A 25959-nucleotide genomic window follows, 5' to 3' on the forward strand; every position below is an offset into this window, starting at 1 on the left:
TGATTTTTTAAATTCCACATTTTTTGATTATTCACTCTTTTAGTTTTACAATTTCTTTATTCGATTTTTCAATATTCCAACATTTCAGTGTTTGGAAATTCTAAAAGTCTGGGTTTTTCAGTTTATCGATATTTTCATTTTTGGATTATTTGATATTTCGAATCAGTGGATTTTTCGACTTTTCGGACTTCGCTTTTTCGGTTATTCCATTCATCGATATTAAAAAATTATTGATTTTTCGACTTTTCAGTTACACGGATCGCGTAAATAGTGCATGGTAATTTCTTGTAGAGAAACAATAAGGATTTTGCAATTAAATTCCGCTACTTTTGCTCGACGATTAAAAAAAAAATCATCACAATTGAGATCGGGTGGGTGGGCGGGGCTTATATTTTGCCTTTTGTCTTAATTTACGTAGTCTTTCCAGAACAACAAACTTAAAACATGTTTAAAATGATAAATTCTTGTAGACAAATATGGAGCTTGCAATTAAGCTCAGCCCCTCGATCTGACAACGAATGAAAAATTCATCACAATTGAGATAGGGTGGGTGGGCGGGCCTACATTTTGCCAACAAGAAACTTGAAACATGTAAATGGTAAATTTTTGTACTAATCAACTTAAATCTTTCAGTTTTCTCCTACACCCCGTTTAAATACGGCACAAGTTGAACATGAAAGTTAGTATCAACGAGAACATTCAGCTCTAAAAGCGTCAGCGAAAAATGTATATTTTACCCATTCTTTTCATGTTCGTTCTGTAGGTTGGTAGACAATAAAAAGTATAAAAATAATAATGTATTTTCAATAGAATTAACAATACGGCATACAAAAATAATATAACATTCATATAGGAATCAAACTATTTACAAAAAACAAAATAAGTCTTTAGTTGGATAGAACTAAGTACGTAGAAAATTACAGATTTTCAAAAATTTGAATTGACTAAGTTTTATGGCACAATTCATTCCTTCTGCACTGCGTCAGACAAGGCCTTCTTCAGCGTTTCCAGGACTTCGGTAACTTTATCCACGACTTTGTCTCTCTTGACACCAACTTCCTTCACCATTCCGGCTTGTTCCACAACCTTGTGGAGCGCCTCTGCGTAGGTATCCTTGACAGGTTGCTCCGGCGGTGACGTAAACGTGAACGACAGATCCAGCGCTGTCTTCACCGGCGACTGGTACCTCGGCGACGTAGACAATTTCGGCAAGGACTTAGCCAAACAAGTCGGACGCGGATTGTGGTTCAGAAATTGAGTCAAATCGTGACAGCGCCGAAGTACTACAAAGACATTTGTGATTGGTGCCACCTAACTCATTCACTTACCTTTAGCTTTTTTCTGGAGATGGGCAAAAACTGAATGATTCGCAGATGTATCTCGTTGGGTTGTTTCAGCTGAAGGCGTAGTTTCTGGAAGCGGAATTAGCGGTATGGGTGCTAGTACTCGTTGCTGGTAGGGAACTGGAGTAGCGACAAGAAAATTTTTGTTGTAAAGTGGGGGTGGGTTAGGAATCAGAGGAACACGAGTCATTGGTACTGGTTGTACCCTTGGCAAAGCGATACGAGGTTTAACCTCGTTGATTTTTTTCTTGATTTCTTCCAGCAATGAGTTCTGTGGAAGGACCCTTCTAGTAGGCGATTTGTTGGAACCTCTGCTCAAACTGCGCCTTCTGGAGCGATAATCGGGGCTTCTGCTTCTTTTTCGTCGTTTCGAAGTGTACGGTGAAGGAGATCTAGTTCTATTTCTGGTGGTAAACCTGTGTGGAAGTCTTCTGGAACGACACTCTCGACTTCTACTTCTCTTTTCCCGTTTGGAACGACACGGTGACGGTGTTCTACTTCTCACTCTAGTTTTAATAACAATCCGACTCGTGGTCGTGATGTACTTCCGGACTGTACTATTCGAACTTATCTTAGACCTATCTCTAGATTCAAACCGACTTTTTGACTTCAAGCGTATTCGAGACCTGGCGCGTTCGCGTCGTTCGTCTCGTAATCTCAGTCGTTCCCTGAGCGCATGCCCAGGCTGCAATATTCTATTATCGTCACACCCATCTTTAACTGAAGACCGTTCCTTATGTTGCTTGCCCTATTTTAACATCTTTTTGTCTTTAGACTCGTTCTCAGACGAAGACCGTTCTTTGTCACTCGACTTAAGTACTTTCTTGTTGTTGGATTCGTTCTCTTTGTGATAATCGGGTTTCGTGATTTTCGCAACTTCAGCTACCTTGTCGTCCAGAATATCCAACCCGTCTAAGAAATCCTCGTTCGCAAAGTCGTCGAAGAAGTCGGACGGAACATCGTCGTCTTCCTCTTCCTCAGGAACTAATTTCTTGTCACTATCGTCAGACTGCATTTCTACTGAAACCTCGCCAATTTCCTCTGGGTCATCCTTAATTTCCTCCAAAAACATCACCAACTTCGTGTACAGACAATGACAGACGTGAAACACATTAAAACACCCCGGTTTCTGTCGAAAAATAACCTTGACGCGACACGGGTCTTTCAAAAAAAACAAATCCAGAAATAGTTTCCAGTTGATTTTTTCGGGAGCGTCCCGAACAACCCGGGAACTAATCGCCACCTCTCGATCCACCCCTCGCCGCCCTGACCGCTTCTTCATCGCCTTAACCCTCTCATTCCACACGTTATGTTGCCCGACGAACTCAAAACTCACCACCTCGCCCCCAAAAAACGCCTTCGACAATTCATAATACAAAACGTCCGTCAGAATCTTCACGGTCATAGTTTTAACACCCTGAAACCACCCCTGCTCGCTTCGCTCGTCGCTTTTATTGATCACGAACTCAGGGTATTCGAAAATGTGCCGCTGGACGTTGATCAGGAGTTTGTATAAGAGGAAGTTCTCGTCGGAGTTAATGAGTTGTAGCAGTTTTTTAGTTTTTCAATTCTTTAATTTACTGATTTCCAAATTTTCGATTTTTTCAATTTTGGAGTTTTCGATCCCTCGGTTTTCCAATGTTTCAATTTTTGATTTTTAAATTTAATTTTTTTCAGTTTTTTGTTTCTTCGATATTTTAATCTTTCAATTTTTGGAATTTTACAGTTTTCAGTTTTTTGACGTTTTGATTTCTAGATTTATCGATTTTTTGTTGTATTTTTTTAATTTCGAATCTTTCAACTTTCCAATTTTCAACTTTCCGAGTTTTCCATTTTGGACTATTTTGATTTCTCCATTTTTCTACATGGCGACTTTTCGAGTTCTCGATTTTTGATGTTTCAATTCTCGATGTTTCAATTTTTCAATTTCTGAATTTTTCCTTATTTTAGTTTAGGAATTTTTCAGTTTTCCAAGTCTTCAGTTTACCGTATTTTCAAATTTCAGATTTTTTAAATATTGGAGTTTTCGATTTCTCGGTTTTTTATTTTTGTTCAATTTTCAGATTTATCGATTTATTTAAATAACTTTTAAATTTTTCGATTTTGAGTAATTCTGAACTCTCAGTTTTTCGATTTTTAATCTTCTTGACTTTTCGATTTCTGGATTGTTCGAACTTTCGATGTTTCGATTGTCCAATTTTTGGATTTTTAATTCAAAATTTTTCTACTTTTAGGTTTTTTGACGCTTCAATCCCTCGATTTTTGAATTTTTCGATTTGCAGATTTTTAAATGTTCGACTTTTTTGGCTCTTCGACTTCCCAATTTTTCCGCATTTAATTTTTGGAAATTTTCAGTTTCTAGATTTTTCAGTATTTAAAATTTGCAGTTTTTGATTCTTAAATTAAATTTTTTAAATTTTACATTTTTCAATTTTTTGATGTTTCGATTTTTCGACTTCTTGGTTTTCCAATTTTTCGATTGTTTCGTTTTTGGATTTATCGATTTTGGACAATTTCGAATTCTCAACTTTCGATTTCTAGATTTTTCAATTTTTCGATTTCCCAATTTTTCTTCATTTTATTTTTGGAATTTTTCAGTTTTTCAATTCTTCAATTTACCGATTTCCAAATTTTCAATTTTTGATTTTTAAATTTAATTTTTTTCAGTTTTTCGTTTCTTCGATATTTTAATCTTTCAATTTGATAGTTTTTATTTTTTTAACGTTCTGATTTCTAGATTTACCGATTGTTCAATTTTTAGATTTATCGTATTTTTTTAATATCGAATCTTTCAACTTTCCAATTTTCGACTTTCCGAGTTTTCGATTTTAGACCATTTTGATTTCTCCATTTTTCTATTTATCAACTTCGCGACTTCTCAATTTTTGATGTTTCTTTCTCGATGGTTCAATTTTTACATTTTTTGATGTTTCGATTTCTAGATTTTTCAAATGTTCGATTTTTTCGGCTTTTGATTTTTTGATTGTTCAGTTTCTAGATTTTTTTTTTTATTATAAATAAGTTTTCGATTTTTCGATTTTGAGTCATTTAGAACTCTCAGATTTTCGATTTCTCGATTGTTCGACCTTTCGATTTTTCGATTTTCCAATTTTTGGATTTTTCATTTAAAATTTTTCTATTTTTAGATTTTCTGACGCATCAATCCCTCGACTTTTGAATTTTTCGATTTCTAGATTTTTCAATTGTTCGACTTTTTCGTTTTCGATTTTTGGATCTTCCAATTTTTTGATGCTCCGATTTTTCAATTTTTGAATTTTTCCTCATTTTATTTTTGGAATTTTTCAGTTTTTCGATTCTTCAGTTTACCGTATTTTCAATTTTTTTAAATCTTTTGATTTATCGATCTTTGGACTTTTCGATTTACTCGATTTTTGTTCAATTTTCAGATTTATCGATTTTTTTTAGATTTAAATCTTTCAATTTTCAACTTTTTGATGTTTCCAGTACTCGATTTTTGATGTTTCATTCCGCAATGTTTCAGTTTTAAATTTTTTAATGTTTCGATTTCTAGATTTTTCAGTTGTTCGACTTTTTCGGCTTTTAATTTTTTGATTGTTCAGTTTCTAGATTTGTTTTTTTTATTATAAATAACTTTTAGATTTTTCGATTTTGAGTAATTTTGAATTCTCAGATTTTCGATTTTTGAACTTCCTGACTTTTCGACGTCTCGATTGTTCGACATTTCGATTTTTCATTTAAAATTCTTCTATTTTTACATTTTCTGACGTTTCAATCCCCCGATTTTTGTATTTTTCGATGTTTTGATTTGCAGATTTTTTAAATGTTGAACTTTTTCGCCTCTTCGATTTCCCAATTTTCCCTCATTTAATTTTTGGAATTTTTCAGTTTCTACATTTTTCAGTATTTCAAATTTTCAGTTTTTGATTCTTTAATTAAATTTTTTTAATTTTACATTTTTCAGTTTTTTAATGTTTCGATTTTTCGACTTCTCGGTTTTCCAATTTTTCGATTGTTCAGTTTTTGGATTTATCGATTTTGGACAATTGCGAATTTTGAACTTCGCGATTTGTCAATTGTTCGACTTTTTGATTTTCCTTTTTTTTCAATTTTTAGATTTTTTGACGTTTCGATCTTCGACTTTTCAATTTCTTAATTTCGGGTTCTCGATTTTTTTTGATTTTTTAAATTCTACATTTTTTGATTATTCACTCTTTCAGTTTTACAATTTCTTTATTCGATTTCTCAATTTTCCAACATTTTAGTTTTTGGAAATTCTAAAAGTCTGGGTTTTCAGTTTATCGATATTTTCATTTTTGGATTATTTGATATTTCGATTCTGTGGATTTTTCGGACTTCGCTTTTTCGGTTATTCCATTCATCGATATTAAAAAATTATTGATTTTTCGACTTTTTAGTTACACGGTTCGCGTAAATAGTGTATGGTAATTTCTTGTACAGAAACAATAAGAATTTTGCAATTAAGCTCCGCCTTCTTGGCGTACGACAAATAAAAAAAAACTTCACAATTGAGGTAGGGCGGGTGGGCGGGGCTACATTTTGCCTTTTTTTTTCTTAATATGTTTACCTTTGATTGCTCAGTTTCTAGATTTTTTTATTATTAATAACTTTTAGATTTTTCCATTTTGAGTAATTTTGAACTCTTTAGTTTTTCGATTTTTGAACTTCCTGACTTGTCGATTTCTCGATTATTTGATGATAATTTTCCTATTTTTAGATTTTTTGACGCTTCATTCCTCGATTTTTGAATTTTTCGATTTGTAGATTTTTTAAATGTTCGACTTTTTCGGCTCTTCGATTTCCCAGTTTTTCCTCATTTAATTTTTGGAATTTTCAATATTTTAAATTTTCAGTTTTTGATTCTTGAATTAAATTTTTTAAATTTTACATTTTTCAGTTTTTTGATGTTTCGATTTCTCGATTTTTTTAATTTTAAATAATTTTCGGAGTTTTCGATTTTGGACAATTTCGAATTCTCAATTTTTCGATTTTTGAACTTCTCGATTTGTCGATTTTCTTTTTTTTTTTAATTTTGGGATTTTTAATTTAAAATTTTTCGCTTTTTAGATTTTTTGACGTTTCGATTTCGGAGTTTTCGATTTTGGACAATTTCGAATTATCAATTTTTCGATTTTTGAACTTCTCGATTTGTCGATTTTCCTTTTTTTCAATTTTGGGATTTTTAATTTAAAATTTTTCACTTTTTAGAATTTTTGACGTTTCGATTTCGGAGTTTTCGATTTTGGACAATTTCGAATTATCAATTTTTCGATTTTTGAACTTCTCGATTTGTCGATTTTCCTTTTTTTCAATTTTGGGATTTTTAATTTAAAATTTTTCACTTTTTAGAATTTTTGACATATCGATTTCCGATTTTTTTATTTCGGTTTCTCGATTTCTCGTTTTTTCGATTTTTCAATTCTTCCATATTTCCATTTTTGAATTTTTTGATTTTTTAAATTGTACATTTTTTGATTATTCACTTTTTCAGTTTTACAATTTCTTTATTTGATTTCTCAATTTTCCAACATTTCAGTTTTTGGAAATTCTAAAAGTCTGGGTTTCTCAATTCATCGATATTTTCAATTTTGGATTCGTTCTGTAGGTTGGTAGACAATAAAAGGGATAAAAATAATAATGTATTTTCAATAGAATTAACAATACGGTATACAAAAATAATATAACATTCATATAGGAATCAAACTATTTACAAAAAACAAAATAAGTCTTTAGTTGGATAAAACTAAGTACGTAGAAAATGATAGATTTTCAAAAAATGAGTCTTTAGTTGGATAGAACTAAGTACGTAGAAAATTATAGACATTAAAAAATTTGAATTGACTAAGTTTTATGGCACAATTCATTCCTTCTGCACTGCGGCAGACAAGGCCTTCTTCAGCGTTTCCAGGACTTCGGTAACTTTATCCACGACTTTGTCTCTCTTGACACCAACTTCCTTCACTATTCCGGCTTGTTCCACAACCTTGTGGAGCGCCTCTGCGTAGGTATCCTTGACAGGTTGCTCCGGCGGTGACGTAAACTTGAACGACAGATCCAGCGCTGTCTTCACCGGCGACTGGTACCTCGGCGACGTAGACAATTTCGGCAAGGACTTAGCCAAACAAGTCGGACGCGGATTGTGGTTCAGAAATTGAGTCAAATCGTGACAGCGCCGAAGTACTACAAAGACATTTGTGATTGGTGCCACCTAACTCATTCACTTACCTTTAGCTTTTTTCTGGAGATGGGCAAAAACTGAATGATTCGCAGATGTATCTCGTTGGGTTGTTTTAGCTGAAGGCGCAGTTTCTGGAAGCGGAATTAGCGGTATGGGTGCTAGTACTCGTTGCTGGTAGGGAACAGGAGCAGCCACAACAAAATTTTGGTTGTAGGGTGGGCGTGGGTTAGGAATCAGAGGAACACGAGTCATTGGTACTGGTTGTACCCTGGGTAAAGCGATACGAGGTTTAACCTCGTTGATTTTTTTCTTGATTTCTTCCAGCAATGAGTTCTGTGGAAGGACCCTTCTAGTAGGCGATTTGTTGGAACCTCTGCTCAAACTGCGCCTTCTGGAGCGATAATCGGGGCTTCTGCTTCTTTTTCGTCGTTTCGAAGTGTACGGTGAAGGAGACCTAGTTCTATTTCTGGTGGTAAACCTGTGTGGAAGTCTTCTGGAACGACACTCTCGACTTCTACTTCTTTTTTCCCGTTTGGAACGACACGGTGACGGTGTTCTACTTCTCACTCTAGTTTTAATAACAATCCGACTCGTGGTCGTGATGTACTTCCGGACTGTACTATTCGAACTTATCTTAGATCTATCTCTAGATTCAAACCGACTTTTTGACTTCAAGCGTATTCGAGACCTGGCGCGTTCGCGTCGTTCGTCTCGTAATCTCAGTCGTTCCCTGAGCGCATGGCCAGGCTGCAATATTCTATCATCGTCACACCCATCTTTAACTGAAGACCGTTCCTCATGTTGCTTGCCCGATTTTAACATCTTTTTGTCTTTAGACTCGTTCTCAGACGAAGACCGTTCTTTGTCACTCGACTTAAGTACTTTCTTGTTGTTGGATTCGTTCTCTTTGTGATAATCGGGTTTCGTGATTTTCGCAACTTCAGCTACCTTGTCGTCCAGAATGTCCAACCCGTCTAAGAAATCCTCGTTCGCAAAGTCGTCGAAGAAGTCGGACGGAACATCGTCGTCTTCCTCTTCCTCAGGAACTAATTTCTTGTCACTATCGTCAGACTGCATTTCTACTGAAACCTCGCCAATTTCCTCTGGGTCATCCATAATTTCCTCCAAAAACATCACCAACTTCGTATACAGAAAATGACAGACGTGAAACACATTAAAACACCCCGGTTTCTGTCGAAAAATAACCTTGACGCGGCACGGGTCTTTCAAAAAAAACAAATCCAGAAACAGTTTCCAGTTGATTTTTTCGGGAGCGTCCCGAACAACCCGGGAACTAATCGCCACCTCACGATCCACCCCTCGCCGCCCTGAGCGCTTCTTCATCGCTTTAACCCTCTCATTCCACACATTATGTTGCCCGACGAACTCAAAACTCACCACTTCACCCCCAAAAACCGCCTTCGACAATTTATAGTCCAAAACGTCCGTCAGAATCTTCACGGTCAGAGTTTTAACACCCTGAAACCACCCCTGCTCGCTTCGCTCGTCGCTTTTATTGATCACGAACTCAGGGTATTCGAAAATGTGCCGCTGGACGTTGATCAGGAGTTTGTATAAGAGGAAGTTCTCGTCGGAGTTAATGAGTTGCAGCAGTTTTTTAGTTTTTCAATTCTTTAATTTACTGATTTAGAAATTTTCGATTTTTTAAATTTTGGAGTTTTCGATCCCTCGGTTTTCCAATTTTTCAATTTTTGATTTGTAAATTTAATTTTTTTCAGTTTTTCGATTCTTAGATATTTTAATCTTTCAATTTTTGGAATTTTACAGTTTTCAGGTTTTTGACGTTTTGACTTATTGATTTATCGATTTTTCGTTGTATTTTTTTAATTTCGAATCTTTCAACTTTCCAATTTTCAACTTTCCGAGTTTTCCATTTTGGACTATTTTGATTTCTCCATTTTTCTACATGGCGACTTTTCGAGTTCTCGATTTTTGATGTTTCAATTCTCGATGTTTCAATTTTTCAATTTCTGAATTTTTCCTTATTTTAGTTTAGGAATTTTTCAGTTTTCCAAGTCTTCAGTTTACCGTATTTTCAAATTTCAGATTTTTTAAATATTGGAGTTTTCGTTTTCTCGGTTTTTTATTTTTGTTCAATTTTCAGATTTATCGATTTATTTAAATAACTTTTAAATTTTTCGATTTTGAGTAATTCTGAACTCTCAGTTTTTCGATTTTTAATCTTCTTGACTTTTCGATTTCTGGATTGTTCGAACTTTCGATGTTTCGATTGTCCAATTTTTGGATTTTTAATTCAAAATTTTTCTACTTTTAGGTTTTTTGACGCTTCAATCCCTCGATTTTTGAATTTTTCGATTTGCAGATTTTTAAATGTTCGACTTTTTTGGCTCTTCGACTTCCCAATTTTTCCGCATTTAATTTTTGGAAATTTTCAGTTTCTAGATTTTTCAGTATTTAAAATTTGCAGTTTTTGATTCTTAAATTAAATTTCTTAAATTAAATTTTTTAAATTTTACATTTTTCAGTTTTTTGATGTTTCGATTTTTCGACTTCTCGGTTTTCCAATTTTTCGATTGTTTCGTTTTTGGATTTATCGATTTTGGACAATTTCGAATTCTCAACTTTCGATTTCTAGATTTTTCAATTTTTCGATTTCCCAATTTTTCTTCATTTTATTTTTGGAATTTTTCAGTTTTTCAATTCTTCAATTTACCGATTTCCAAATTTTCAATTTTTGATTTTTAAATTTAATTTTTTTCAGTTTTTCGTTTCTTCGTTTTTTCGATATTTTAATCTTTCAATTTGATAGTTTTTATTTTTTTAACGTTCTGATTTCTAGATTTACCGATTGTTCAATTTTTAGATTTATCGTATTTTTTTAATATCGAATCTTTCAACTTTCCAATTTTCGACTTTCCGAGTTTTCGATTTTAGACCATTTTGATTTCTCCATTTTTCTATTTATCAACTTCGCCACTTCTCAATTTTTGATGATTCTTTCTCGATGTTTCAATTTTTACATTTTTTGATGTTTCGATTTCTGGATTTTTCAAATGTTCGATTTTTTCGGCTTTTGATTTTTTGATTGTTCAGTTTCTAGATTTTTTTTCATTATAAATAAGTTTTCGATTTTTCGATTTTGAGTCATTTAGAACTCTCAGATTTTCGATTTCTCGATTGTTCGACCTTTCGATTTTTCGATTTTCCAATTTTTGGATTTTTCATTTAAAATTTTTCTATTTTTAGATTTTCTGACGCATCAATTCCTCGACTTTTGAATTTTTCGATTTCTAGATTTTTCAATTGTTCCGACTTTTTCGTTTTCGATTTTTGGATTTTCCAATTTTTTGATGCTCCGATTTTTCAATTTCCGAATTTTTCCTTATTTTATTTTTGGAATTTTTCAGTTTTTCGATTCTTCAGTTTACCGTATTTTCAATTTTTTTAAATCTTGGAGTTTTTGATTTATCGATCTTTGGACTTCTAGATTTTAGATTTTTCGATTTACTCGATTTTTGTTCAATTTTCAGATTTATCGATTTTTTTTAAGACTTAAATCTTTCAATTTTCACCTTTTTGATGTTTCCAGTACTCGATTTTTGATGTTTCATTCCGCAATGTTTCAGTTTAAAATTTTTTTATGTTTCGATTTCTAGATTTTTCAGTTGTTCGACTTTTCGGCTTTTAATTTTTTGATTGTTTAGTTTCTAGATTTGTTTTTTTTATTATAAATAACTTTTGGATTTTTCGGTTTTGAGTAATTTTGAATTCTCAGATTTTCGATTTTTGAACTTCCTGACTTTTCGACGTCTCGATTGTTCGACATTTCGATTTTTCATTTAAAATTCTTCTATTTTTACATTTTCTGACGCTTCAATTCCGGGATTTTTGTATTTTTCGATGTTTTGATTTGCAGATTATTTAAATGTTGAACTTTTTCGCCTCTTCGATTTCCCAATTTTCCCTCATTTAATTTTTGGAATTTTTCAGTTTCTACATTTTTCAGTATTTGAAATTTTCAGTTTTTTGATGTTTCGATTTTTCGACTTCTCGGTTTTCCAATTTTTCGATTGTTCAGTTTTTGGATTTATCGATTTTGAACTATTTCGAGTTTTGAACTTCGCGATTTGTCAATTGTTCGATTTTCCGATTTTCCTTTTTTTTTTCAATTTTTAGATTTTTTGACGTTTCGATATTCGACTTTTCAATTTCTTAATTTCGGTTTCTCGATTTTTTTTTTGATTTTTTAAATTCTACATTTTTTGATTATTCAATCTTTCAGTTTTACAATTTCTTTATTCGATTTCTCAATTTTCCAACATTTTAGTTTTTGGAAATTCTAAAAGTCTGGGTTTTCAGTTTATCGATATTTTCATTTTTGGATTATTTGATATTTCGATTCTGTGGATTTTTCGACTTTTCGGTTATTCCATTCATCGATATTAAAAAATTATTAATTTTTCGACTTTTCAGTTACACGGTTAGCGTAAATAGTGCATGGTAATTTCTTGTACAGAAACAATAAGAATTTTGCTATTAAGCTCCGCCTTCTTGGCGTACGACAAATAAAAAAAAACTTCACAATTGAGGTAGGGCGGGTGGGCGGGGCTACATTTTGGCTTTTTTTCTTAATATGTTTACTTTGATTGTTCAGTTTCTAGATTTTTTTATTATTAATAACTTTTAGATTTTTCCATTTTGAGTAATTTTGAACTCTTTAGTTTTTCGATTTTTGAACTTCCTGACTTTTCGATTTCTCGATTATTTGATGATAATTTTCCTATTTTTAGATTTTTTGACGCTTCATTCCTCTTCCTTTTAAATGTTCGACTTTTTCGGCTCTTCGATTTCCCAGTTTTTCCTCATTTAATTTTTGGAATTTTCAATATTTTAAATTTTCAGTTTTTGATTCTTGAATTAAATTTTTTAAATTTTACATTTTTCAGTTTTTTGATGTTTCGATTTCTCGATTTTTTTAATTTTAAATAATTTTTGGAGTTTTCGATTTTGGACAATTTCGAATTCTCAATTTTTTGATTTTTGAACTTCTTGATTTGCCGATTTTCTTTTTTTTTTAATTTTGGGATTTTTAATTTAAAATTTTTCGCTTTTTAGATTTTTTGACGTTTCGATTTCGGAGTTTTCGATTTTGGACAATTTCGAATTATCAATTTTTCGATTTTTGAACTTCTCGATTTGTCGATTTTCCTTTTTTTCAATTTTGGGATTTTTAATTTAAAATTTTTCACTTTTTAGAATTTTTGACATATCGATTTCCGATTTTTTTATTTCGGTTTCTCGATTTCTCGTTTTTTCGATTTTTCAATTCTTCCATATTTCTATTTTTGAATTTTTTGATTTTTTAAATTGTACATTTTTTGATTATTCACTTTTTCAGTTTTACAATTTCTTTATTTGATTTCTCAATTTTCCAACATTTCAGTTTTTGGAAATTCTAAAAGTCTGGGTTTCTCAATTCATCGATATTTTCAATTTTGGATTCGTTCTGTAGGTTGGTAGACAATAAAAGGGATAAAAATAATAATGTATTTTCAATAGAATTAACAATACGGTATACAAAAATAATATAACATTCATATAGGAATCAAACTATTTACAAAAAACAAAATAAGTCTTTAGTTGGATAAAACTAAGTACGTAGAAAATGATAGATTTTCAAAAAATGAGTCTTTAGTTGGATAGAACTAAGTACGTAGAAAATTATAGACATTAAAAAATTTGAATTGACTAAGTTTTATGGCACAATTCATTCCTTCTGTACTGCGTCAGACAAGGCCTTCTTCAGCGTTTCCAGGACTTCGGTAACTTTATCCACGACTTTGTCTCTCTTGACACCAACTTCCTTCACCATTCCGGCTTGTTCCACAACCTTGTGGAGCGCCTCCGCGTAGGTATCCTTGACAGGTTGCTCCGGCGGTGACGTAAACTTGAACGACAGATCCAGCGCTGTCTTCACCGGCGACTGGTACCTTGGCGACGTAGACAATTTCGGCAAGGATTTAGTCAAACAAGTCGGACGCGGATTGTGGTTCAGAAATTGAGTCAAATCGTGACAGCGCCGAAGTACTACAAAAACATTTGTGATTGGTGCCATCTAACTCATTCACTTACCTTTAGCTTTTTTCTGGAGATGGGCAAAAACTGAATGATTCGCAGATGTATCTCGTTGGGTTGTTTCAGCTGAAGGCGTAGTTTCTGGAAGCGGAATTAGCGGTATGGGTGCTAATACTCGTTGCTGGTAGGGAACGGGAGTAGCCACAACAAAATTTTCGTTGTAAAGTGGGCGTGGGTTAGGAATCAGAGGAACACGAGTCATTGGTACTGGTTGTACCCTGGGCAAAGCGATACGAGGTTTAACCTCGTTGATTTTTTTCTTGATTTCTTCCAGCAAGGAGTTCTGTGGAAGGACCCTTCTAGTAGGCGATTTGTTGGAACCTCTGCTCAAACTGCGCCTTCTGGAGCGATAATCGGGGCTTCTGCTTCTTTTTCGTCGTTTCGAACTGTACGGTGAAGGAGATCTAGTTCTATTTCTGGTGGTAAACCTGTGTGGAAGTCTTCTGGAACGACACTCTCGACTTCTACTTCTTTTTTCCCGTTTGGAACGACACGGTGACGGTGTTCTACTTCTCACTCTAGTTTTAATAACAATCCGACTCGTGGTCGTGATGTACTTCCGGACTGTACTATTCGAACTTATCTTAGATCTATCTCTAGATTCAAACCGACTTTTTGACTTCAAGCGTATTCGAGACCTGGCACGTTCGCGTCGTTCGTCTCGTAGTCTCAGTCGTTCCCTGAGCGCATGGCCAGGCTGCAATATTCTATCATCGTCACACCCATCTTTAACTGAAGACCGTTCCTTATGTTGCTTGCCCGATTTTAACATCTTTTTGTCTTTAGACTCGTTCTCAGTCGAAGACCGTTCTTTGTCACTCGACTTAAGTACTTTCTTGTTGTTGGATTCGTTCTCTTTGTGATAATCGGGTTTCGTGATTTTCGCAACTTCAGCTACCTTGTCGTCCAGAATGTTCAACCCGTCTAAGAAATCCTCGTTCGCAAAGTCGTCGAAGAAGTCGGACGGAACATCGTCGTCTTCCTCTTCCTCAGGAACTAATTTCTTGTCACTATCGTCAACCCCTGAAACCTCGCCAATTTCCTCTGGGTCATCCTTAATTTCCTCCAAAAACATCACCAACTTCGTGTACAGAAAATGACAGACGTGAAACACATTAAAACAGCCCGGTTTCTGTCTAAAAATAACCTTGACGCGACACGGGTCTTTCAAAAAAAACAAATCCAGAAACAGTTTCCAGTTGATTTTTTCGGGAGCGTCCCGAACAACCCGGGAACTAATCGCCACCTCTCGATCCACCCCTCGCCGCCCTGAGCGCTTCTTCATCGCTTTAACCCTGTCATTCCACACGTTATGTTGCCCGACGAACTCAAAACTCACCACTTCACCCCCAAAAACCGCCTTCGACAATTTATAGTCCAAAACGTCCGTCAGAATCTTCACGGTCATAGTTTTAACACCCTGAAACCACCCCTGCTCGCTTCGCTCGTCATTTTTATTGATCACGAACTCAGGGTATTCGAAAATGTGCCGCTGGACGTTAATCAGTAGTTTGTATAAGAGAAAGTTCTCGTCGGAGTTGATGAGCTGCAGCGACGTTCGACAAAGATTGGTAAAGCCCCCCATGCAGTTCAGAGAAGCCGAACTTGCAAGATTGCGCCGGTGGTCGAAAAAGTCTTGCACGAAAACACCCGAGTTCGCGTCGAGGTTTTTTCGGAGGGTTTGGAATTGTTCAAACCCGTCGGGGAGGGTAAAAGGTTTCAAAAAACTCGTTTTAGGGATAGGCGAACCGAAATATGGCGAAATTAAGTTTGTAACGTAATCAAAATTGGCGTAAAACTTGAAAAAGCCGCTTAGTAAATCTAGAATTGTGGCAGATTCCAGTGCGGGGTTTGTGAATTCGGGGACTTCAGCATAGGCACAATTCCAACCTTCAGTGACTTCTGGGGTTACCCCGTCTTGGAGATTTTTAACACAAGGTAAGTTATACGGTTGTTGCTGTAGGTAGAAAATTGCCATAAGATACATCGCGCTGTCTGTGAAAGCGTCAACTAAGTCGTAATAGTCCACCCAAAACTTAACCAAAGTCACAAACTTCGGGATTTTAGCGTCTAAACTTAAGTAATACTGGATCAAAAGACGGCGCTTCATCGTCAACTTGTTGACTCGTAGGTGGCACTTAAGTTCAGTTTTGACGTGTTTGCAAGTGATTAAGGTGTCACTAGTGAGCGACACTGAGTAAAAACTGCCACTGGCGTCAATCAAGTCTTTCAAACTTTCAGGCTTAGTCACGGGTTCAACATACACTTCTACAAAGTCAGTACTAACATCCACGGCAGCCAAATTCGTACCGACAACGTCGCTACAGGTAAACTTTCCAGACAAAGTAGTACCAAAGTTGTTTAAAATCAGTTTGTACTTTTGTTCAGCCTTTTCTTTGTAAGAATTAACTTGACACAACAAGTCGTCCACTTGTTGTTGGAAGGTGGTAAATTTGGCAACGCCGTGCACTATCTCGAGTCTCCGGTCCTTAAATTTAGCTACAAAAGCGACTTAATTTCACTATCAACAATTTGAATTACTTACCATTCGGAATTGTCGTTTTCAACGGAGCCAGCGGAATTATTTTCAACTTATTTTTTAAAAATAAGTGCTCGCTTTGTATAACCAAAAGATAGACGTCACGATCGGCGAAACAATACTCAAGCGCCAGTTTTGTGTCCTCACCCAGGACTTTCACTTCCACGATTTTGCCAAAATTTGAAAAATAGTCGTGCATTTGGAGCATCATTGCGTAGTTGATGTTGTCTACAAAAGTGTCACAGCGATCATGCTAACACGATTTTCTTACTTACCTTTAACCAAGATTTTGTAGGGCTCGCAGATGGCGCTGGGGGGCGACTTAGTCTCGATACGGAACTGCAAAGGGCTCCAAATTTGTCGATCGACTTGCGACGTTTCCAGTACTGCCAACATTCTAGTGTAAAGAAAATGGGTCAAGTGTGACAGTTGCTCTTCTAACACTGTGATCTTCACGGTCGTTGGGTTCCGCGTGAACAACATCTCCACACTTAACCCGAACGTGGAAACGCGTTGACAATCCTTCATTATAATTTTTGACACAAACTTATCGGAGGTGTAGCAGTTGGTACCGAGAGGGATGTGCGTTTCGTACAATTTGGCAATATTAACTCGACCATTCCACACCTCTTTGGTACCTTTACAAGTGACCACAGTGCGTTCAAACACCCCTTTGGTACCACCATCCACGTTCATCTTCTTCTGGTCAATCAAAACAACCTCACAGTATAAAATTTTCTTTAAAATACTCAGCAGCACATTTTTAACTTTCTGCATCCACTTTTGCTCTTCCCAGGTCTCGTCTTTCTCGATTTCAACCCCATGGTCAATCTTGACACCCGGACTCATTAATCTATATAATAATTCGTTTTCACCTGAGCTCCCCACAAGAGCCACCCGACACAGTGACGTAAATCTATCAACGTACACGATATTGTCAGAATCCGTGACGTTCCTAGTGTGTTCAAACGGGTCTTGAATCCAGGCCCCCATCCCGAAAGTCAAACTAGCACCCAATTTAACAAAAGACTTGTAACACACTGGCAGCCGAAATGGTTTCAAAAAGTTGACTTTATCGACGGCCAAACCCACAAAAGGAGCCACTACGTAAGAGTAAAAATCGAAAGTCGCGTAAAACTTGAAAAAACCGAACACCAAGTCTTTGATTGTTGCGGCTTTCAAAGCTTGATTGGGGAATCTCGACGGTATAAAGGCCACATTCCACGTCTGTCTATAGACCGGACAAGCGTTCTGTTGGAGCCTACTCACACTAGGCAGCTTCAAAGGCTCTTGTTGGAGATAGAAAATTATCATTAAATATATAGCATAAATCGAGAACGACGTTCGTTCCTCCACGTCGTTGAACTTCCACCAGCACGTAATCACGAAGAACAGCTGGCGCAACTTGGGGTCTAGAGATACGTAGTACTTGATGAGGCGGCCATTGAAAACTGATAGCTCGTTGTCGGTGTGGATTACGCATTCGACGTTCGTTTCTTTGTGTTTACATTTCACCACACTCTGAGTCGGGGATGCTAGAATTTCGCAGAATTTGCCGCTTCTGAGTATGTAGTACTTAAGTAGTTGGTGCTTGGGGGGTTTGAAGTCGCGCGGCCGCGGTAAGTTGACGTTGACGTAGTAGTGGCTGCCTTCGACGGACATGAAGGTACTCGACGGCCCGAAGAAGTCGATTCTGTCGAGCGAAACGCCCCCCATGGCGGTGTTTAAGTCGTGTTTGATGGCGATCTGATTGGCTTGGATTGTGGCTTCGCCTACTAGTAACTTAGTGCAAAAGTGGGACGTCTGTGCTGCGAAGGTTGGTTGATTTTGGGTTTCTTTGAGGACGGCGAGCTTTGCTTCTTCTATAAAGAAGACACCGTGAACAGACTAGGTTAAATTTATAACCGGATTAGAATGGGTTTCAGATGAATCTGCATCAAGTCGGGGTTTACGTTGGTACGAAAGAAAGAAAATTAGGCTCCGCCCCTCGGTCTGACAACGAATGAGAAATTCATCGCAATTGAGCTTGGGATGAATATGGGTGGGGCTTAATTTTTGGCTTGTTTTTTTTCTTAATATACGTAAGTATTCTTTGAATGACACGATACTCGAAAACATATTTTTTAATTCTTGTAGAGAAATAAGGATTTTGTATAATAATTACGCTCCGCCCCCTCGGCTTACGACGAATAAAAAAATTGGTCGAACGTTATTTCGACAGAGCTTCTTTCGCCCTTGAACTAGAACTAGAAGATACTTGGGGCCCCCAAGGTTTCACTTTCATTAAAAAAAAAGACACATGGGGCCCCCAAGAAAGTTTCTTGTTCTGTAAAAAGACAGATCGAGAAGGTTTCACCTTCTTTAAAAAATATATCAGACAGACGGAAACCCGAGACTATTTTTTTCATTCTGTAGGGGTCATGAAACGTCGAGAAAATATAAAGTAAAGATCATCACAATTAAGATCGGGTGGGTGGGCGGGGCTTATATTTTGCCTTTTTTTCTTTAATATACATAGTCATCTTTTCACAACAAGAAACTTAAAAAGTGGTTAAAATGGTACATTGCATGGCAATGGCAATTATGGGGCGGAGCCTAATTACAAAATCGATATTTCCTTACACAAATTAAAACAAAAATGTAAAATGTAACCCCGCCCATCCGCCCTATCTCAATTGTGATGATTTTTTTTCGATTCGATTTTTCGATTTTAAATTTTTTCAATTTTTAAAAAGTTGTCTAAAAATTATGAAAAAAATCAGGGACGTAGATCTCGACACGCTGATTCCACAAATATAGCATGTTGGTGGTCACGAAGCAACATTTTCGAAACAACCGCTGCGAAATGTGATTTTTTGAAAATTTCAAAAATTTCGAAATTTCAACGGTCGATTCTGGAAAAACGGTTGCATGTATCAAAAAATCGAAGCCGGATTTGAGTTCTAGAGCTCGAAATTCATATAAAAATGTATTTAGCTGAGAAATTTTTACGTTATTTAAAGAAGGGGGGACCATTGTCGTCCGTCGTCGTTCGTCGTCCGTAAAGTAAAATCCAAAAATTGCAAAAAATTCAGAAAAATCGAAAAAAAAATTAAAAAAGTCCAAAAAATTCAAAACAATTTAAAATAATTTTAAAAAATCCAAAAAATCGAAATAATCCAAAAAAATCGAAAAAAATTCGTCCGACGACGACAGACGACGTCTTCGGGCGAGACACCACTGATAGCCCCCGACCCGAAACACTTATTGTTTTAGATTTTTCAGTTTTTCTGGATTTTTACGACTTTTCTGGATTTTTTTTGGACTTTTTGAATTCTTTGGTCTCTTACATTTTTTTCGATTTTTTTGGATTGTTTTGGACTTTTTGACTTGTTGGAATTTTTGCAATTTTTGGATATTAACGACTTTATGAACGACGAACGACGGACCAATTTTGAAAATTCCAAAAAAAACAAATTTGCATTTTTCTCGCTTATTTGAAGAGATACGTCAAAAGCGAAGGGGGAACCATTAAAAAATTTCAATTTTAAAAAAGTTGTCTAAAAATTATGAAAAAATTCAGGGATGTAGATCTCGACACGCTGTTTCCAAAAATATAGCATGTTGATGGTCACGAAGCAACATTTTCGAAAAAATTCTGATTTTTCATTCTTAAATTTTGGATTTTTCGATTTTTCGCTATTTCAGTTCTTCAATTTTTCAATTTTCGAATTTTTAAGTTTTAGATTTTCAATTCTTTGATGTTTCGATTTTTTGGCTTTTCATTTTTTGATTTTACGTGTTTTCAATTTTTCGATTTTTCAGTTTTTAGATTTTTTCTGTTTCGATTTCTTGAGTTTTCAGTTCTTCTATATTTCAATTTTTCAGTTTTTAGATTTTTTCTGTTTCGATTTCTTGAGTTTTCAGTTCTTCTATATTTCAATTTTTCAATTTTCGGAATTTTTAAATTTTCGATTTTCCAATTAATTTTTTAATTTTAAAAAACAGAAGCCGGATTTGAGTTCCAGAGCTCGAAAATTACAAGAAAAAGTGTTTAGTTGAGTTTCGAAAATGTCATTTTTGCGAAATTTGAAGACGGAAGAAGAATTTGACCATTAAAAAATTTCAATTTTAAAAACCTTGTCTAAAAATTATGAAAAATATCAGAGACTTAGATTTCGACAAGCTGATTCCAAAAATATAGCATGTTGATGGTGAGGAAGCAACATTTTCGAAAAAATCGCTGCAAAATGCGATTTTTTGAAAATTTCAAAACTTTCGAAATTTCGACTGTCGATTCTGGAAAAACGGTTGCAGGTATCAAAAAATCGAGGCCGGAAGCGAGTTCTAGAGTTCGAAATCTACAAGAGAATGTGTTTAGTTAAGTTTCGAAAATGTCAAAATTTTTGCGAAATTTGGAGGGGGGACCATTAAAAAATTTCAATTTTAAAAAAGTTGTTTAAAAATTTTGAAAAAACTCAGGGACGTAGATCTCGACACGCTGATTCCTAAAATACGGCATGTTGATGGTCACGAAGCAACATTTTCGAAAAAATCGGTGCGAAATGCGAATTTTTGAAAATTTCATTTTTCAGTTCTCGATTTTTCAGTTATTCGATTCTTCAATTTTCTGATTTTTCATTCTTAAATTTTGGATTTTTCGAGTTCTCGATTTTTCGATATTACCTGTTCTTCAATTTTTCAATTTTAGATTTTTCAATTTTTTGGTTTCCCAATTTTTCGACATTTATTCGTTGTTTTAAAGTTTTGATTTTTGCGATTTCTCAATTTTTTGCTTTTTAAAATTTTTTGATGTTTCGATTACCCAATTTTTTCATTTGTGAATATTTCAATTTTTTGATTTTTCGTTTTCTCGACATCTAGGTTTTTCAATTTTTCGATTTCCCGGTTTTTCAGCATTTCAATTTTGGAAAATTTTCATTTTCTGGATTTGCCAGTTTTTCGATATTTTATTTTTAAACTTTTTGATGTTTCAGATTCGATTTCTCCGTTTTGAATTTTTCAAATTTTCAGTTCTTCCATATTTCAATTTTCGGAATTTTTAAATTTTCGATTTTCCAATTTATTTTTTAATTTTTCGATTTTCCAATTTTTCAATGATTCGTAATATAAATAATAAAAAAAAAGTAAATCGACATGCCAAAAAACGGAAAATCCAAAAAATAAAAAAATCGAAAAATCCAGAAGTCGAAAAATCGAAAAGTCGGAAAAACGAGATATTAAAAAATCCCAAAACTAAAAGAAATATCCAAAAATTGCGAAATTAACAAAATGGAAAATTGAGAAATCGAAAAAACAAAAAAGCAAAGTCGATAATTCGAAAAATCGAAGAATTGAAGAATGAAAAACCGATACTTCGATTTTTTCACAAGAAATTAAAAACATGTTTTTGAGTATCATGTTGCTCAAAGAACACCATGTATATTAAGAGAAAAAGGCAAAATATAACCACGCCCACCTACCCCACCTCAATTCTGATAATTCTTAAAAACTTAAAACACTTTTAAAATGGTAAATTTTTCTCAGGAAATATGGATTTTGCCATTAGGCTCCGCCCCTACGTCCGCCAACGAATGAAACCTTCATAACTATTTAGATTAAGACAGATGGGTGGGCTTAATCTTTGGCTTTAATTTTTTCTTAATATGCATTGGTATTCTTTGAATAACACGATACTCAAAAACATGTTTTTAATTCCTCGTAGGGGTCATGAAACGTCGAGAAAATATAAAGTAAAGATCATCAGAATTGAGACAGGGTGGGTGGGCGGGGCTTATATATATATTTTTAATATACATAGTCATCTTTTCACAACAAGAATCTTAAAAAGTTGATAAAATGGTACATTTTTGTAAGGAATATGGATTTTGCAATTATGGGGCGGAGCCTAATTACAAAATCGATATTTCCTTATAAAAATTTCATTTTTAAAAAAGTTGTGTAAAAATTATGAAAGAATTCAGGGACGTAGATCTTGACACGCTGATTTCAAAAATATAGCATGTTGATGGTCACGAAGCAACATTTTCGAAAAAATCAGTACGAAATGCGAATTTTTGAAAATTTCAAAAATTTCGAAATTTCAACTGTCGATTCTGGAAAAACGGTTGCAGGTAAGAAAAACCGAAGCCGGATTTGAGTTCTAGAGCTCGAAATCTCCAAGAAAATGTGTTTAGTTGAGTTTCGAAAATGTCAAAATTTTTGCGAAATTTGAAGGGGACCATTAAAATATTTCATTTTTAAAAAAGTTGTCTAAAAATTAGGAAAAAATTCAGAGACGTAGATCTCGAGACGCTGATTCCGAAAATACAGCATGTTGATGGTCACGAAGCAACATTTTCGAAAAAATCGCTGAGAAATGCGAAAATTTCGAAATTTCAACGGTCGATTCTGGAAAAACGGTTGCAGGTATCAAAAAATCGAAGCCGGATTTGAATTCCAGAGCTCGAATCTACAAGAAAATGTGTTTGGTTGAGTTTCGAAAATGTCAAAATTTTTGCGAAATTTGAAGAAGGGGGACCATTAAAAAATTTCAATTTTAAAAAAGTTGTCTAAAAATTATGAAAAAATTCAGGGACGTAGATCTCGACACGCTGATTCCAAAAATATAGCTTGTTGATGGTCACGAAGCAACATTTTCGAAAAAATCGCTGAGAAATGCGAATTTTTGAAAATTTCAAATATTTCGAAATTTCAACGGTCGATTCTGCAAAAACGGTTGCAGGTATCAAAACAGAAGCCGGAAATGAGTTCTAGAGTTCGAAATACATAAAAAAATGTAGTTAGTTGAGTTACGAAAATTTCAAAATTTTTACATTATTTAAAGAAGGGGGGACCATTGTCGTCCGTCGTCGTTCGTCGTCCGTAAAGTAAAATCCAAAAATTGCAAAAAATTCAGAAAAATCGAAAAAAAAATTTAAAAAGTCCAAAAAATTCAAAATGTCCGAAAAAATTCAAAACAATTTAAAAAAATCCAAAAAATCGAAATAATCCAAAAAAATCGAAAAAAATTCGACCGACGACGGCTTCGGGCGAGACACCACTGATAGCCCCCGACCCAAAACACTTATTTTTTTTAGATTTTTCAGTTTTTCTGGATTTTTATGATTTTTCTGGATTTTTTTGGATTGTTTTTGACTTTTGACTTGTTGGAATTTTTGCAACTTTTGGATATTAACGACTTTATGAACGACGGACGACGACGGACCAATTTTGAAAATTCCAAAAAAGACAAATTTGCAATTTTCTCGCTTATTTGAAGAGATACGTCAAAAGCGAAGGGGGGACCATTAAAAAATTTCAATTTTAAAAAAGTTGTCTAAAAATTATGAAAAAATTCAGGGACGTAGATTTCGAGACGCTGATTCCAAAAATATAGCATGTTGATGGTCACGAAGCAACATTTTCGAAAAAATTCTGATTTTTCATTCTTAAATTTTGGATTTTTCGATTTCTCGTTATTTCAGTTCTTCAATTTTTCAATTTTCGAATTTTTAAGTTTTAGATTTTTCAATTCTTTGATGTTTCGATTTTTCAATCTTTCGATTTTTTGGCTTTTCATTTTTAGATTTTACGTGTTTTCAATTTTGCGATTTTTAGAATTTTTGACTTTTCGGCTTTTCAATTTTTCAATTTTCGGAATTTTTAAATTTTCGATTTTTCAATTTATTTTTTAATTTTTCGATTTTCCAATTTTTCAATGATGCGTAATATAAATAATTAATTTAATGTTAATTTACAATGTACAGGCTAAAAAATTGTTTAAATACCGGTTGGCTGACGTCACAAGACGTTCGCGAATGTTCGAGAAGCTATTCCTTTTTTTGAATACGTCGTGACGTCACGATTCGCGACGTCACAATGTGAATCTTTAATTCATCAACGTGTTATTAGCAACTAACATGTTTATATAAATCTTTTTAGACATTGTTTGTTAAAATTTTTTAATTTGTAAACATAATTTTTCATTATTGAATTTTTCTTGACTTGGCTTGATAATAGCTGACCTGACTTAGGCCAACCTGACTTGAGTCAACATGACTTAAACTGACTTGAACTTATCTGACCTGAATTGAACTGAGCTGACCCCGTTTTTCGATTTTTATTTAAAAAGTTGTTCATTTAAAAAAATTTCTATTTGAAATTTCTCCATGTTAAAATTTTTTAATTTGTAGAGATTTTAATTTTTAATTTTTGAATTTTTCGATTTTTCAGCTTCCCAGTTTTTAATTTTGTGATTTTTCAATTATTTGATTTGCAATTTTTCGGTCTTACCATATTTCGATTTTTCCATTTTGTTTCAAAATTTCATTCTTAATAAACTTATTTTTCTTTTTGTTGAAAAACTGAGGAAATGGAAAATTAAAAATTAGAATTTGAAAAATTAAAATTTAGGAACATTAAACAGTAAAATTTAATATAAAAAAATTGAAGAAAGAGAAAATTGCAAAGCTACTTGTAAGATCTAGAAAATGAAAAATATTATTTTTACGTTTTTTCAGCTTCCCAATTTTTGACGTTACGATTTTATAATTTTTGAATTGAAAATTCAAGAATCAAAAAATTGTAACATCAAAAAACTGAGTTACAAAATTAAATTAAAAATCGAGGCCTGAAAAGTCGAACTATCGAAAAATTGGAAAAATAACAAATTAAAAATACACCATTTGAAAAATTTTGGAATTTTTCAATTTTTGGCCTCAAAAAATCGAAAAATTTTGAAGTGAAAACTTGAAAAATTGGAAAACGAAAATCGAAAAAAAGACAAATTCTAGTAGCAAAATTTTCGCATGATCATAAAATTAAAAATCGGGAAACTCAAAAATCGGTTCGCGAATCGTGACGTCACGACGTATTCAAACAAAGGAATAGCTTCTAGAACATTCGCGAACGTCTTGTGACGTCAGCCAACCGGTATTTAACCGATTTTTTAGCCTATACATTGTAAATTAACAAATATAAACAAACAAAGTCTAAAAAGATTTATATAAACATTTTAGTTGCTAATAATACATTGATAAATTAAAGATTCAGATTGTGACGTCGCGAATCGTGACGTCACGACGTATTCAAACAAAGGAATAGCTTCTCGATCATTCGCGAACGTCTTGTGACGTCAGCCAACCGGTATTTAACCGATTTTTTAGCCTGTACATTGTAAATTAACAAATATAAACAAACAAAGTCTAAAAAGATTTATATAAACATTTTAGTTGCTAATAATGCATGGATAAATTAACGATTTAAATTGTGACGTCGCGAATCGTGACGTCACGACGTATTCAAACAAAGGAATAGCTTCTCGAACATTCGCGAACGTCTTGTGACGTCAGCCAACCGGTATTTAACCGATTTTTTAGCCTGTACATTGTAAATTAACAAATATAAACAAACAAAGTCTAAAAAGATTTATATAAACATTTTAGCTGCTAATAATATATTGATAAATTAAAGATTCACATTGTGACGTCGCGAATCGTGACGTCACGACGTATTCAAACAAAGGAATAGCGTCTCGAACATTCGCGAACGTTTTGTGACGTCAGCCAACCGGTATTTAACCGATTTTTAAGCCTGTACATTGTAAATTAACAAATATAAACAAACAAAGTCTAAAAAGATTTATATAAACATTTTAGTTGCTAATAATGCATGGATAAATTAAAGATTCACATTGTGACGTCGCAAATCGTGACGTCACGACGCATTCAAACAAAGGAATAGCTTCTCGAACATTCGCGAACGTCTTGTGACGTCAGCCATCCGGTATTTAACCGATTTTT

General features: G+C 34.1%; 3 protein-coding genes across 3 annotated transcripts in view; all 3 read right to left on the minus strand.

The window, feature by feature from the left end:
* Positions 1 to 784: 784 nt before the first annotated feature.
* LOC135140783 (uncharacterized) lies at positions 785 to 2748 on the minus strand. Its single transcript, XM_064071460.1, has 3 exons — positions 2164 to 2748; positions 1329 to 2091; positions 785 to 1283 (listed from the first exon to the last, which is right to left on the minus strand). Exons 1-3 carry the CDS (start codon positions 2746 to 2748, stop codon positions 964 to 966), a joined length of 1668 nt encoding a protein of 555 aa, XP_063927530.1. The 3' UTR covers positions 785 to 963.
* A 4435-nt stretch (positions 2749 to 7183) lies between these two features.
* On the minus strand, positions 7184 to 8865 carry LOC135140784 (arginine/serine-rich coiled-coil protein 2-like). The gene is made up of 2 exons (XM_064071461.1): positions 7569 to 8865; positions 7184 to 7523 (listed from the first exon to the last, which is right to left on the minus strand). Exons 1-2 carry the CDS (start codon positions 8863 to 8865, stop codon positions 7204 to 7206), a joined length of 1617 nt encoding a protein of 538 aa, XP_063927531.1. The 3' UTR covers positions 7184 to 7203.
* Positions 8866 to 13076: 4211 nt separating this feature from the next.
* The window catches only part of LOC135140928 (uncharacterized), a 33989-nt gene continuing 21106 nt past the window's right edge, over positions 13077 to 25959 (minus strand). Inside the window, exons 8-11 of the mRNA XM_064071668.1 lie at positions 16453 to 18039; positions 16184 to 16405; positions 13636 to 16137; positions 13077 to 13590 (exon numbers count right to left, since the gene is read on the minus strand). Of these exons, the coding sequence (XP_063927738.1) occupies positions 13271 to 13590; positions 13636 to 16137; positions 16184 to 16405; positions 16453 to 18039 (4631 nt within the window). The 3' untranslated portion in view covers positions 13077 to 13270. The remainder of the gene's footprint in view (positions 13591 to 13635; positions 16138 to 16183; positions 16406 to 16452; positions 18040 to 25959) is intronic.

Source organism: Zophobas morio, unplaced genomic scaffold, assembly GCF_036711695.1.
Source record: "Zophobas morio isolate AGI-343-1 ecotype UQ-CSIRO unplaced genomic scaffold, CSIRO_AGI_Zmor_V1 ptg000041l, whole genome shotgun sequence".
In the NCBI taxonomy this organism is placed as follows: domain Eukaryota; kingdom Metazoa; phylum Arthropoda; class Insecta; order Coleoptera; family Tenebrionidae; genus Zophobas; species Zophobas morio.

Coding starts and splice junctions, on each gene's coding strand:
- LOC135140784 (XM_064071461.1), bottom strand. CDS start 8,865: ATGAAGAAGCGCTCAGGGCGGCGAGGGGTGGATCGTGAGGTGGCGATT. Junction 7,524..7,568: donor TCTCCAGAAAAAAGCTAAAG/GTAAGTGAATGA, acceptor ATGTCTTTGTAG/TACTTCGGCGCTGTCACGAT.
- LOC135140783 (XM_064071460.1), bottom strand. CDS start 2,748: ATGACCGTGAAGATTCTGACGGACGTTTTGTATTATGAATTGTCGAAG. Junction 2,092..2,163: donor ACGAATCCAACAACAAGAAA/GTACTTAAGTCG, acceptor ATGTTAAAATAG/GGCAAGCAACATAAGGAACG. Junction 1,284..1,328: donor TCTCCAGAAAAAAGCTAAAG/GTAAGTGAATGA, acceptor ATGTCTTTGTAG/TACTTCGGCGCTGTCACGAT.